Raw genomic sequence first — 15,688 nt, 5'->3', positions numbered from 1 at the left:
CCATGGAAAACAGTTGTGGAAACGTTTGGCAGTACCAGGGTCCGGGGCACTTAGCATGTGCATAGGACTGAACAGTAATGCACTGAAGAGGCTAGGTGTGTGTGTGTCTGCGTGTGTGTGTGTGTGTGTGTGCGTGTGTGTGTGTGTGTGTGTGGTGTGTTGGGGGCAATCGTTCCATGTCCCAAGGGATCAGGCAGAGGGCAGAGCCGGATCTAGGAATGGGGTCAAGGTCCGTGCTGCAGAAGGAGCAGGTGGCTGCGGGGACGCGCCTCCGGGGGATGGGAGGGGGAGGGGGTCGGCTCGCCTCCGCGCGGTGCCGCGCCCGCCTGGCCGTGCCGCCGGGGCGGGGCGCACCGGACCGGCCACGGCTGACGCAGGGCAGCGCCGAGCCGGGCGAGTGGGGGCAAGGGGCGGTGCCGCCCTGAGTCACCGCCCCCTCCCGCGCCACCGCGCCGCCACCTTTCCATTCAGTCGCCCAACATGGCTGGAGCACGACGCTGAGCCCTCACCACCGTCATCGCCACCGCCGCCGCCGTCACCACCGCCGCCGCCTGCCCGGATCGCTCGGAGACCCGGGCGGCCGCAGGCATGTTGGGCGCCGCGGACGAGAGTTCGGTGCGCGTGGCTGTCAGGTGAGCTGCGGGTGGGAAAGGAAAGCTGTAGCGAGCGGGCGGGCGGGTGGGCTCTCCTGCTGCCCTCTCCGGGGCCCGTGCGTCGCATCGCCGCTTCTCCGGGAACAGCAGTGGCCGCCCCCGCACCCCCCAGACCCCCGCGGATCGGGCGCCGCTCGCTGCACGGACGCCTCACGTTTGGCCTCCGGGTGAGCGCCGCCCGGTGTCCCCGGGAGTCGCCGCCGCGGCTGCCGCCCTGCAGGTGGGCCCGAGGTATCTGTCCCCCACCCCCTTCTCCCCGGCCCAGCCCCCGCCGCGCTGGCTCGGAGCCGCAGACAAAGCGTCCCGGTGACAAGCGCGCGGCCCGCGCCCACTCGGGTCCCCGCGATGCCGCGCGTCGCGACACCTGGCCTCGCAGGTGTGCTGGTGGGGAGAGTGTCGCGGGACGTCTGCACCCGCGGCAGGTCTGGAGAAGGTAGGCAACGTCAGCAAGCCGGAGGGTTAGATGGGCGACTGGGAGAAACAACCTGAGGTTAGTTAAGCCCCGTGGATGTTGACAGTGACATCACACATGCCTGGGGTTGAGTTTTGAAACTCTGGCTATGTTACAGTGTTGTGGTTAGTGACGGTGACATGGGTATTAGATGTAATTTGGCTGTTTTGATGCAGCGCAAGAACTCCGACGGTTGCTCGTGGAAAACTGCAGCATCATCACGCTGAAAAATTAATGAAGCATTCATCCTAGACCGAGTGCATGGCTTCCATTGCTCGGATAAAATGCTGTTAACTCATTTACAATTTAAAGATTATAAAGTTAGCCTGTCTTCAGAGAAAGCCAGAATTAGTAAACATCTGCTGTCGACGCCTCTTAGTTGAAAAAAATTATTGAAAGTTACATAATGTAAGTGTTCCTATGGTTATTTTAGTGACAAATCTTGATTAAGCCCAGAAGTGGCAGTTTTGCATGCCCTAGGTCTTTGTCTTAAAGAATAAAAATAAAAGGGGAGGTATTTTGATTCCTTTATTTTTGCAGATAATGAAATTATCATCACAGAATGGAGGTGACAGTTTTACCATTCTTTACACACTCCTGTTGTAAAACATTGACATTTTTATTCCCCTGTTATTCCAGGACTATATTTTCCATCACTACATGAGACTGTTTCACCTACTCATCCTACTAACTTTGTTTTGGCCTTAAAATATGAATCATTGTGTGTGTCAGGACCAGGGAAATGGAAGGCCATTAAGAGCCAGTTTTATTAGGACCTCTGATTATGAATGGTGGGGGAGGGGAGAGAAGGACCCAAACACAAAATGAAATTGAAAACGGAAATTTTGCTTGTGAGAAACCATCTTTTAATAAAGATTTGAGATTCGTATGCGTGCATCTTCAACAATGTCATTGTGTGAATTTGTTGACCATTCTATTAAATCTGAGCTTGCTTCCAGTGGAAGTGAACAGTCATGACTAGGCCAATGGTGGTAATGACTAATAAATATCTTACAGTACGTTACAGAATGATACGGGTCTGAGTTTTGAGGAGAAGGTTTATCTGTCGTTTGGCTTTCCACATGCTAGGAAAACAGGTGTGAGCCATTGGGGTGGCTACAGAAACGAACAGAACTTGTTGACCTACATGGTGAAGGTTCAGTTTAGTGAAACTGGGATTTTTTTCCCCTCTATTAAATACATTGCTCTTTTGTCTGAACTTTCTAAATTTACTATATACAGGTTAAAAACTGCTTATATTCTCATACCATTACAATATTTATAAAGTACTTGTGCCAATGGTTCTCAACCTTTCTAATGCTGCGTGTGACACTTTAACACAGTTCCCCATCTTGTGGTGACCCGCACCCCAACCATAAAATTATTTTCATTGCTAATTCATAACTGTAATTTTGTTACTGTGATAAATCATAATTTAAATATCTGTGATTTCCATAGGTGAGCCCTGTGAGAAAGGGTTGTTTGACACTGCCCCCCACCCATCCCTTCCCCAGAGAGGTTGCAACCCACAGGTTGAAAACCACTGGCTTAGACACTTCCTAACAGATGTATTGGAATTCTGTCCAAGTCCATTATCCTGATTTCTGAGCTAAAATTCAGTAATAAATGTTGTACATATGCCATATATCAGAGTCAAGACAGTGTTCACCTGTTTTATATCCATGACTTTAATGCTGTTGTTTTTATGTCTATCTTACCCATGGGAACAGGAAGATTATTAAGTCAACCTTCCCAAATTAACTGGTAGCATATGACAGAAACAGTGTTTCAACCCAGACAGCTTACATTTACAACCCAGGTTCTTACCCCCAAGCCTGTACAGGTGAGAGACAAGACTAAGCCTCGGCAAGTATTACTCAGCGTGAAAGGTCATCTGCTTCTTCCTGATCCTGTACTAGGTCAATTACAACTGAATAGCCTTGGCTGACTCCTAGCTTGATATCCTAGAGGAGAGAGAGAGTTCACAAAGAGAGAAACTGAACTGAACTTTTCCTGTGTCCTCCAAGCCAATCTGTTTTCCAGTTGTGGCAAACTTTATCAGCAGGAAAGGTAAATGTATACAAATGTTGTGTCTGGACACAAAATTAACAGAGGCTTTGACCCATCTTTCTCCTTTAATGAATAACGAGTTGATGGGCAATGGAGACTGGGCTGTATTTCTTAAAAGCAAGAGCTTTCTCTAGGTGCTTGTGTTCTAGTGGACTTAGAGGTTTTGTAAAATACGCACCTGAGACATATACACCTTTGGGAGAGGGGAAGATGCTCACCAGAAAGTTTCTCACTGAGGGAGAATAGTTTTTTATTCAGTTTATTTGAAGGATATTTTGGTATTTGAGTTGTCTGTAGGCTGTCTTTCATTGAGACATAGATATAGATCGAGAAGATAATTCTCATGTTCACTTTCATGTGGCAGTTGAACCCCTGAGATATGGTTAAGCTACATCCTAAAATTTAAGTTTAAATTAATCTTTTTTACATTCATTCGTGGTGTGCGCATGTGTGTGTGTGCACGCACACACCTTTGTGACAATCAGAAAACAATCTGTGGGACTCCTTTTTCTCCTTCCTACCATGCAGAGTCTGGGAATTTATCTCAGGTCAGGTTTTAAGCCTTGACAGCAAATACCTGCTTACCTGAGCAATATTTTTGACCCACATTTAAATTTAAATTTAAAAGCTGGTCTTTGATCCAGTTACTAGAAACTTTTACTTATGCTTGAGTATCTTAGTTACATGGATTTACTTTTCCAGCTGTAAAATTTATGATATCTAAATACTGATAAACTGTTTCTGATGAAAAGTTTGTGTTACGATTAATCTGTGCATTAATGCATATGCTCAGGGTTTTGGTCTGAAAAATGAAAGCACTTAGCTGGATAACTTTGTCTTGTTTACATGTTGAAATATTTTGAATGTCATTGAATTAAATAAAATATTAAACTTAATTTTGTCTAGATTTTTCTTTTCAGAGATGTGGCTAGTATGAACTTTAGAGACCATATGTGTTATTTTATATGTTTACTAGTGATGTCGCTTTAATTAAGTATAAGGAAGAAGTATCAAGTACAGCTGCTCACAGACACAGAAAGAACTGCACACGAACATACCCTTAGACAGAAAATATACCAAATTTTGAGCATTAAAGTGTGTGGTTCTATGTGTATAAATGTACATGCATGATCATATAAACATACATACATGTAGAACACTACTTCATAGCAATTGAGTGGCTGGCTTAGGTGGATGGCACTTACAAAATCGAGCGCACCACTCATTCTATTCTCATCTTAACTGTCCTATTCTGAATTGACTGTTCGCTCAGCTAGAAATTGAGAAATCAGTTGAGCAATTTAAATTCTTTATGTAAGACATTGAGATATTATGAAATGATGTAGCCCTTTTTCGTTTCCTTTCTCTGAATGTTGACAAGAATTTGTTACTTTTCCCTTTTCAAAAACCTTAGCTTGCAGAATTCACCAACGAATGCTTATCAACGGAGATTCAGAAAGGCCCATTATATTTTCAAATAATTGTATATGGCAACTAAAATTTTTGTCCTTGGCTTTGGCAGGGCTCTAATATCCTTGACAGTGAGTTTGGATTAGTGTATAAATCAAATCTTCCTTCCTTCTTTCCTTCTGTCCTTCCTTCCTTCCTTCCTTCCTTCCTTCCTTCCTTCCTTCCTTCCTTTTTTTTTCTCCTGAGACAGGGTTTCTCTGTGTAGCCCTGACTGTCCTAGAACTCACTTTGTAGACCAGGCTGGCCTTGAACTCAGAGATGCTACTGCCTCTGCCTCCTGAGTGCTGGGCCTAAAGGCATGTGCCACAGTGCCCTGCTCAAATTTGTATTTTAATTTGCTGTGTTCTTAACTTACTGAAGCTTGTTTTTTTTTTTTTTTTTTTTTTTAAATTTGCAACAGGGTCAAACTGTGGTGCCCTGGTTAGTTTGGAACTGGCTTTGTAGACCAGGCTAGCCTTGAACTCATAGATCCACTTACATCAGCTTCCTTTGTCCCGAGGGCTGGTATTCTTAGTTTAGGAAGTAATAGGAAGGAAAGAGAAGAGACCAAAGAGATAGAAAGTGCTATGAATAGAAAGTCAACGATATCCTTTTATTTATAAAACACGGGTTAATTCTTTTTCTTCAGATAGGGATTAATAACTGTCTTAGTTTGCTCTCTATTGCTGTGAAAAACACAAGGACCAAAAATAAGTTGGGGAGGGAAGGGTTTATTTGGCTTTACATATCTTGATCACAGGAGATCACTGAGGAAACTCAGAGCAGAAAGTCAAGCGGGAAGAACCGCGGTGGAACAGTGTTTTCATATATAACCCAGGGCCAGCTGTCTAGAGGTAGCACCACAGTGTGCTGGGCCCGCCCACATCTGTCATTGGTCAAGAAAATGCCTTACAGACACGCCCACAGGCCAGTCTGACGGCTGCAACTCCTCAGTTGAGGTTCTTTCTTCCTAGAGTTTGTGTAAAGTTGACAAAAACTAACCAGCCCGTAAGCGTAAAAGGTGTGGTAGAGTAAGTTTATTAGTTTATTAGAATGGCACCGGATTTCAGTTTTCACATTTCATTATCGTTGCTGCCCAACGGCTTCCTGCCGTCTGATTTGCTAATTGCTTGCTGTTCTGATGAGTAATTAGAGGGTAGTGAATGTGTACCAGGACTTTCAGTTTAGTGAAGCCAGTGAAAGCAGACATTACCCGGGAGGCTAATGCCATAATCTGCTCTTTGGTTTTCATCGATTTTCCTTCCAAACAATGCAATATTTATTATTCTGGGTTTTCTTCCCTAAGACAGACATACTACATGCCTGTGAGACTCTGACTTAGAAATCATTATTTTCTGTCAAAATCATTCATGATCTGGCATTATCTAGATTAGGAAGCAAGATGCATATTTGTAAAAGGCAATATAAAAATATGTATAATTAGAGGAGTTTTAATCATAAGCAGCAAATTTGCTGGTATTTTAGTATTTCCGTCTGAACCGGGCACTTATGAACTGTATTTCATCTGTTTTTCCCTGTGGATTAGCTGTTTAATCTTCTCAGAGGATTAAAATAGTTTTCCTTTGGTTGCAGCTTCATTTCAAGCAAATGACAGTAGAGTCAGAGAACCTTCCATGATTCTTATGAAATATTGCTGAATGTTTAAGAATTACATTAAAATTTCTTGCCATTTGTTTCTTAGGAGTCATTGAATTGTGTGTTAAACATAATTTTGGTGTCCTAGAATTATTGGCAAAGTGGATTTTAAAGCAGAAGGCCCCTTCAGGAGGCGAGCTGCTCAGGCCCACTTACTGAGAGTTGACAGCAGAGGCCCAAGATGTAGAAGCCTCTGTTTGAGGGCACAACAGTCTTCTGTTGATCTGCAGTGCGGATCTAGGACTTCATACTTTCCTTGAATCATCTTGAAATCAAGTATCATATATAACTTGATAACACTTGGTACCAACAGTTTTAACCCTTTAACCATATATAACTTTTATCATATATAACTTGATAACACTGGGTACCAACAGTTTTAACCCTTTAAGGACATGAAACTTTAGTTGGTGCTGAGTGTCTCCACTATTGATGCCCACTAGTTTTACTTTATTAATCCCTCGACTCTGGGACTCAACTAGTAATTCTAATAAAGACCTTGCAAAGGTAAAGAAAGACCCCTGTGGTAGAAATTCATCTCTAAGGTTTTAAGATTCTGGCATATTAAAACATGAAAAATATCATAACTGTGTTGTAAAAAATACCATACAAACTTTTGTTTCAATTTGGTTTTTTTTTGTTGTTGTTGTTGTTTGATTTTTAAGGACAGGGGTTCTCTGGGTAACAGAACCCTGACTTTCCTGGACTTTGTAGACCAGGCTGGTCTTGAACTCATGGAGATCCCTCTGAATGTTGGGATTAAAGGCGTGTGCTGCCACACCTGAGTTATACAGGCTATTTTTAGTATTTATATCTAACATATTGATGCTTTTGAAACAGTCATATAAATGCAATAGCTAACAGTCTAATTAAGAAATAATTTAAAGCATACCCTCTCTTCCCTCCCTTATGAATTGTAGGCCTGGGGCATGTGGTTACCGCCTAAGCCCCATCTTGGTTCTTAAGTGTTTTTGTTTTGTTTTGTTTTTAGTTTCTTTTTGTTTTTCCTCCAATATACTAAAGAATTGTCACATCTCCTAGTAATAGTCTTACTTTAGGGAAGATGGCAGGGGAATGGAAAGGAGTGGTAGGGATTATTTGTAGAGATTGTGAAGGAGATACAGAGACAGAAGTCTGATTTTTGAGAGCGCTGTTTGCAGGTTGCTTCTCTACATAGAGCTCAACATTATTTCAGGATCTCTCCACCTTGTTTCAGAAGGACACAAAGAATGCAGCTTGTTTTGGTTGTTAGGGAGGCCGGTCACCTAAAATGTACGTATCCCTTATAGAGAACTCTTTGGGTCACTCTGTTCTTAGGGTCACAGTCGTTTTTCCTATAATGCCTCCCTCCTTCGTCCACAATAAAATACATAGCGCTTTTTTTTGTTTCTTTTATAAAGAAGGCAGTAATGTGTTATACTGATGGCATCATGACAAACAAACAGTTGAAGGTTTGTTATTACTGACATGAAGCAAATAGTTATCTAAATGTCCAGCCGTCATTCACACTTTAACCTCGGGGTTAATCTAATTGGGATCGTTCAGCTGCATCCTCTGTTTCAGTAAGAGGAAAGAACAAGAAAAGAGTTCAACTGTGGGTGTGGAAAGATAAGACTCTTAGGCCACCTCAGCAGCTAAAAATCTAAGGGTAGATCAAGGATTAGACAGAATTCTCCACTTTGAAAAGCTGTGTCTGTCACTAGGCATGAAGGTATCTCAGATTTCTGAATATGGTGAGGTAATTATATATATATGTGTGTGTGTGTATATATAAAATGTGTATACATATCTAATATAAAATATTATATAAATTCTTCAGAGTAGACATTCACATTTTTTTTTTTTTTTGGCATAGCTACAAAGTCAGCAGTGTTCTGAATCAGACAGACTTCTTCCAATCAGCAGAAGTAAGAGGCTTTAGGAAAGACAAGGGATAGTCCATTATTATGGTGTGCCGATCAGGCTCAGAACATTCGCAACAGGATTCGTTCTAGTCTTTAGTGTTTGGATCACAATTCATTTATTCATCACATAATTATTGAAGGTCAGTCGTGTACTGGTATTACATAAACTATTGTGGTGGTAAATATTAATAATAAGTGCTATCTAGACTTGTGGAACAGTAGGGCAAGCCCTGGATAGATGGTTAGGTATCTGTTGAAGTCTGGGTTCTTGCCTGTGACAAATGTGGTCTTGACTGGGTACTCTCTTCACTTACTTCAGGAGGTTCAGGTTCTGGAAAGGATTAAAAAAGATGACCATGTATGTAAAAGTACTTTTACTTCTCATGAACATGGAAAGTGATTTTTGCCATAGTGGTTTTGCTGTGAAAGTAATATTACAGATGAATTAGGTAGAGTGTGTCTTTCCTTTATGTTACAGACTCCAGTGATTGGCTTAGTCCTTCTAAGGTGTGTGACCCATTGCTGCCTGTTTTTGATTGTTTTATTGCTTTTATCGCAGCGAAAGGTACAGCAAAGTGTAAATACCTAAGCCCCTCCCTGTCTAGCCACCCAGCTTGACACATAGAAACCACATTCCACCTTCTTCTGCTGTACCTAATTTCTCTTTTTACAGTTTAGTAGAATACACCATTTTAATTCTTTCTTTTCATAGTCTTTCAGTTGACATGGTGTGTGTATGTGTGTGTGCATATGTCTGTATGTCTGTGTAAGTGTATGAGAGAGAGGGTATGGTTACTACCATACTAACAATTAATTTTTGAGTTGAACTGTTATTTATTTGTTTCACATATCATAATAGGGTAGGGACAAAATTAGATCCTACATTCTGAGTGTTCTTTCTGGATTGCTTATTATATGAGTTTTGAAACTATAGCTAACATTTTCTTAATGCTTTTTCTATGTTGGCAACAAGTCTTTACATTGTAGAATGGATTTAAGAATACATTAGTGTATAAACTGCAGGGCAGAGATATCAATGTTACAATAAATTTATTTGTTATTGTTACTGTGTATGTATAAAATGATGCATTTGGACCCTTCGACAGAGGTCAGAGGATAGCTTTGTAGGGTGAGTTATCTCCTTCCAACTTCATATGGGACCCAGAAACTAAATTCAGGTTCAGGATTGTGCAGTAATTATATTTACTGAGCCTTTAGCTTCTGAGCTGTCTGACCAAGCCCTCTTTTTCTATGTTCATTTTCTCTGGTATCTGGAGTTGATGGGGTAATGAGACACATTTGAAGCCATTGGAAGCCTTATTTGTGGAAATTTTCAAAGGAGATCAGTACTTAGAAACAGGAAATGCACCCGTACCTCCTCAAGTCTGATTGTCTCTAGGTCAGTTTTTAATTTTATAAGGAAATTATTTTATTCAATTTCCCCCATTATTGAAGTAATATCACATTAACAAAAGTACAGATGACAAAGACAACCAGCTATAGTTCACTGTCTAATACAATGACAGAATTCTGCTGTATTCTTTCAGTCTCTTATGTGTTTCCCCATCTCAGCTAGATAATTGGCATGTATCCTTTGTAGCCTGACATCTTCACTTTACAGGGTATAATAATTTTCCAAAAGCTTACATTAAGGAAGCACATTTTGAATACACGTTCCCTTCTTTCTTCCAGTAGTTGAATGTGATAGATGTTATAAATTTAATCAATAAGCATTGTTTAATACGGATGTAGATGTAAAAGCCATGCTGTCTCCTGATATCGTTGCTGATGCATATTCACTGGCAGTGACTTTACAAGTCGCCTTTTTTTCTGGGGTCAAAGGTTGGGGGTGCTGCTCACCCAGAATAGGCATACTTCTGAGAAAAAGGTGTAATGATGGTTAATTCGAACTTTTCACCTATACCCAGATCAAGTCACACTTATGAGAGTATTATAGGCATTTGCCTTAAGTACGATTCCAAACCACGGATGATGAGCCGAATACAGGTTTGTAACAGGGCCGGCCGTGTTCCTTGAAAATGAGAGCCTCTGTAAGGCATCTCTCTCACTTTCTACCTCAGTTCAGCCCAGAGGAGTTCGCTTCCAGCAGCCTATTGCTCACCTAGTATGCATCTCTCCTGCCCTAAATGGGATGTTGTGGCCTACCCATTGAACTCGAGATTGCAGATATCATTTCTGGCTCTGGCTTCCTCAACCCAAATGCGGCCTCTACGTCTCTGATTGTCCAAGTATGCCATATAATACAGTAGTGTATTCTGTGTTGAATTTTCACTGGCCTGCTTGCCCTTGGCAGAGCATTCTAGTTGTCCTTGGTTTTATTTTTAAACTAATTTCTTATATAATTAGACCTTATTCCTCCCTCCCCCACCAATTCGGTTCTTGTCTTTGAATGTAAAATTTCCTTCGTTAGCGTTAGTTTATAGTTTTCTATTGTTATGGGATATCTCATTTTTAATTTATCTTATACATGTTTCCTGTGACTGTTGCTCTCAACACTGAATAATTCAAAGGCTTTCAATGATATTGGATTTTTAAGTTTGAGCATAATTTGATACCAGTTTTGTGACAATTAGTGTCTTTTAATACTTAGATCATATTTATTCTATTTTTTTTTTAAAAATAGTTGTTAGAAATATGTGGGTGGTTGTGATCTGTCAGTTCGGGTAATTTCAGTGTCAGGCTAATAAGGCACGATTCTGAGGTGGGTGTCTCACTGATCTTGTCAGCTTTGCTCATTTGTGATGTATGACAACTGTTCCTGCCCAGAAGCAGCTGTTCATGAGGATCAGTGAGGATGACTCGGGTCAGTCTGTTAATGTGGGTGAGAACTATTTTATCTATGTTCCAGAATTTTCTTCCCTTTCACTAGAGTATTACAAGTGGAAATAGGGCTTCAGTTGCTCAATAAATGTTGAAAGTCTACGTGACCTAAATAAATGAAAATAATTTGTAATACATTTGTTGCTGAAATTAAAGGGATAGTTTAATATGTTATTTATATTGTTGGCACTAGTAAATGTGTGATATATATATATATATATATATATATATATATATGTTTGTGTATATATATATGTGTGTGTGTATAAGAGCATGTATGTAGCTAAGTGTTTTTATATGTATTTGTATATATAAGAATATGTATGTATATATTAAATAAGTAGCTATATCTGTCTGACTTTTCGCAATGATGTCAGAAATATACATTGGCACTTAGTAAATCATTTTAAGTGGCAGTTACTACTGCTATTATTATTTTTTTCTATAGCAGACAAATAACTTGTCAGAGGAACTATTTAATTCAGTGAAATACTTTGGTTAAGGCATTTGTCCTGGATAGCTCTTCCTCATCCCCCACCCTGAGTTAACTGGACTTTAGTAAGACAATGGTCACTGGCATCTGTTTGTTTAAAATCAGGGGCATTGGACCTAATTTACATTTAAATGTTAATGGACATACATCACTTTGAATGTCTGGATCAGTCTTAAACCCTCAAGGAAGTTAGAGCAGAGATCTTTTGCTATACCAAGCTAGCTATTATTTTAAGTTTTGTTTCAAGTAGTACAACTTACTGTTGGTTATGCTTATACTTTTAGAGTCTTAGTTTTTTTTTTTAAACCTATTTTGTTTGTCCTGACTTGGGTTTTTGCCTTGGTTGGTTTATATTACTCTTTCTGGATGTTGAAACCAAACACAATTGATTAAGTAAACATTTAGAATTTTCCTTTCTATGAAGGAAACTTAACCTTTTTATATTACAATCAGGATTTTTTTTTTAGCCTACATGGGTGTCTCAAAACTGAAAGTTGCGATCAGACTGTGTTTGCCCATGGGTGCCGGCCCCAGTCTAACCTAGGGCACTTTGTACATCACTCCACTTTGTGTCATCAAGGCCTGTGGCGAGTTAGCTGTCCAGCTTTCTTTTTTATCCTATGGCACTCTGGAGGCTATAGTGTATTTGGGGATTAATGTATACTGTAATCAAGAAGGCATGACTTTGATATAAAACTCATGTGAGATACAGACCCAGGCACACACATACAGACATACCCCTGAACAAAACTAAGAAGCTGAACAAACCTGGATATATAGTATAAAATATATTAGCATTAATAAACAGAACAAACTGATGCTTGTTTTCTAATATTCACTGATTAGAATTTATTGAGAAACTTTGAAAGTTTTGTGCTTACCATTGCATAAATATAAAAGTAATGGCCCGACTGGCTTTTTGTTGTGGCCTTAGAATGTGTGTGTAGGGACAGCCGGGCATTTAATAAAGCCAGTAGTATGAAGCTAAGCTCCTATGTATTGCAGTTGTTCACTGGGAGGCTGGTGTGTCTAGGTCAGTTTTTGTGTTTTTCAAAGAAACATCACTAATTAGGGGTATGTCTTAGTTACTTTTTTTTTTAATTGCTGCTAGGAGATACAATGACTAAGGTAAATTTTAAAAGAATTTATTACGGCTCACAGCTCCAAAGGATTAGTTAAAGTCCATGGTCACCGTGTCGGGGAGCATGGTGGCAGTCAGGCAGGCATGGTGCTGGAGCAGTAGCTGAGAGCTTACAGATAGATAGATAGATAGATAGATAGATACATAGATAGATAGATAGATAGATAGATAGATAGATAATTCTTTCCAAGCAGTTCCTCCAAATGTGGACCAAGCGTTCACGTATGTGAGCCTTTGAGGGCATTCTCATTAAAACTACCATAGAGTAGAGTACAGAAGAAGGACGGAAAGGTTCGAAGGCACCGATTTTGGTTCTGTGCTGTGCCTTTATTCCCAAGCGAGGAACAAAGCCACGCTCACATAGCGTCTACAGAGGAACTTCTAAGGGCCGGTTGGTTTCTTCTCTCCTTTTGCTTTGCATTTCCTGTGAACTTAGTTTTATTCCTTCTAAAATTGACATCTTCGCGCTTATTTACGAGATACAGATTTATAATTTAATAAATTGTAAAAACACGCAGTCATTAAATTGAGGTGTTTGGAGCCTTCAGACTCTTCTTTGGTTATTCTGTAAATTGTAGCTGTCCTGTGCCCTCCAGCCCTGGGACTACTAATTGTGTCCGAGTCCCCATTGGCCTGCCTCCTCTTTCCACCCTCGGAGATTTCTCTCCCACTTTTTGCTTCTGAGTGATGAGCTTTCCCTATCAGTTTCATTTTTTTCCCCACCTCTCCTCTCCTCACTGAGCTGTCAGTCCCCCACGCTGACTCACAGGTAAACGGATGCGGGGATGAAAGGTGGTTGTTGAGACCAGCGATACTCAGAGAACTAAGACATTTCTTTATCTTCACGGGGCGGAAGAGCCATCTGAATCTAAGCTTCTGAAACGAGCACCCATGCTACTCACAGTGCATATAAGTAATGATAAATTCTATTCACAATCATAGTTTAAATCCCCACATCCATAGTACAGGTCATGCTTACGTATTCCAGGTGCTTTATGAATATTCAAATCAGAGTCATATTCTATATTTACCTGAAAAAAAGAATAAAAGCACCACCAAGAATTTCTGCTTCCAGAAGCAGTCATCTTTGTACTTTTTTGAGTATTAGATATAGCTATATGCCTATAATAACACTTCTTTTATAATCGAGTCTTTAAAATGTGTCTTTTCCAGTGTTAGTCTTTCAGTTTAACTTTCTTTACGTCAGTTCCCCTGATCCATTCTGAGGTGGTGGTGTTGTAAAAGTATCCCGTGGAAAAATTATGTGATACCTCTTATGACTCAGGTCAGGGTATGAAGTGAATAATATTTTTGTTGTGTGTATTACATTTAGTAAATATGTACCAAAAAAAAAAAAAAAAGAAAAGAAAAGAAAAAAGAAAAAGAAAAAAGCTCAGGGTATAGCAGGAATTACTTAAGATATATCCTAGTATCAAAATAGTTGAATTGTTAAGGACAGTAATGGTTCTCGTCTCTGACCATTCCACTTAAATTTGGTTCAGACTAATATATGTCACTTTAGTTCAATTCAACTTGCTATTGAGACCTGCCGTGCAGGACGAATTAGATGTGGATTTTGCCCGTAAAGAATTCAGTCCAAGGCCTGGGGATGTAGCTCCACAGAAGATTACTTGCATAGCATGTGTAAAGCCCTGGATTTAACGCCTAGAAGAAGAAAGCAGAGGGAGAAAAAGATGAACTCAGCTTAGGTAGGAGAATCTACATGTCAATGCAAGACCTAATGGCTATTCCACCAAACATGCCAAAAAATGTGCTCATGTTCTGTGCAACCTGTTGGAGGAGTCTGCCCTGGCAGCCATTGGGATCACAATAGCCACCTTTGTAGGCAGCAGGAAGGACTTCATATTTTCCGTAGTAGCAGTGTAAGCACTTAATGATTAAGTCTCATGAAATCCAGTCTTTGCAATGTCATCATCTTTCTCATTCTGCTTAACCTTTTAAATGTGTTCCCAATTTTGCACTAATCTTGTCTTTTTTTTCATCTTCGTTGTATAAATTTCATCATATATATTTGATCACAAAGATTTATGAACAGCTGTTCATTCATACCCATGAAAACATAAGGACACACATACATCTGAATATGCATGTACATCCTTACACATAAGCTACGTACCCTTTTCATGATAGTTAATAACATATACTGCTTGGTCAGCTTTGATTTGACTGTGATAGACACAATAGCCTCTGTGGAACCTTTCTAGAATATTTCCTTTCTAATGCCATTTTGATAAAACTTAAAAGTCCTCTGTTATTTGCATATCTTTTTTTTTTTTTTTTTATGTATCCTCGTCAATCCTGGTGGATTTTTTTCCCCTGAGTAGAATGATGGTGTGTTTCATCTTACAAAGATCTCAACCATATGTAGTGACTGACTTACAGCTACAGTCTGCTAACCATGGACAGAATATAGCTAAATTTTATTTAGCCTCTAGTTCCTTGTGGGTTAGAGAGAGAATACCCAGAACTTCTTCTTCTTCTTTTTTTTTTCTTTTTGGTTTTTCGAGACAGGGTTTCTCTGTATAGCCCTGGCTGTCCTGGAACTCACTCTGTAGACCAGGCTGGCCTCAAACTCAGAAATCTGCCTGCCTCTGCCTTCCAAATGCTGGGATCAAAGGCGTGCGCCACCATTGCCCGGCTTACCCAGAACTTCTTATCTGAGTCTTCTGATCAGTTTATGTTACTCTGATTTTAAGACGACAGTGCTACATGCCTTTACTCCCAGCACTTGGGTGGCAGAGGTAGGTATGCTGAGCCATTCGCCACTGGTCGAGTTCTGTTGTCGTTAACAGCTCCCATCTTCAGTCTTCCGTTAGGTGTGCCTTTACAGTAGGCTGCTCTTGTTGTAAGGTAGTATCAGGCACATGGTTTCCCAAGAGGAAAATGAGTTTTAGAGGAAACTGATGTTTTTGAGAGTCATGAAATCAATCGCTCTGTGTTGTGTTGATCGTTGCTCTAAGCGTTGGGCATTGCGACACGAGGATGTCAAGTTGTTTCTGGACCTGTGAG

At 40.4% G+C, this 15,688-nt stretch overlaps 1 protein-coding gene across 23 annotated transcripts in view; it reads left to right on the top strand.

Annotated features, from left to right (window-relative positions):
* The first annotated feature begins 396 nt into the window (after window positions 1-396).
* Window positions 397-15,688, top strand: part of Kif21a (kinesin family member 21A) — a 110,546-nt gene continuing 95,254 nt past the window's right edge. For 7 of the 23 annotated variants that reach the window (XM_076911910.1, XM_076911925.1, XM_076911923.1 and 4 more), the window contains exons 1-2: window positions 414-632; window positions 919-1,086. In XM_076911910.1, coding sequence (XP_076768025.1) covers window positions 589-632; window positions 919-1,086 — 212 coding nt within the window. In that variant the 5' untranslated portion in view covers window positions 414-588. Of the gene's footprint in view, window positions 633-918; window positions 1,087-15,688 lie in introns of all 23 variants that reach the window. The other 16 variants (XM_076911913.1, XM_076911927.1, XM_076911924.1 and 13 more) reach the window with 5 other exon arrangements.

Source organism: Arvicanthis niloticus, chromosome 13 (genome assembly GCF_011762505.2).
Source record: "Arvicanthis niloticus isolate mArvNil1 chromosome 13, mArvNil1.pat.X, whole genome shotgun sequence".
Taxonomy (NCBI): domain Eukaryota; kingdom Metazoa; phylum Chordata; class Mammalia; order Rodentia; family Muridae; genus Arvicanthis; species Arvicanthis niloticus.
Note: the sequence above shows the minus strand (reverse complement) of the source record. Positions and strands in the feature narration are given on the sequence as shown.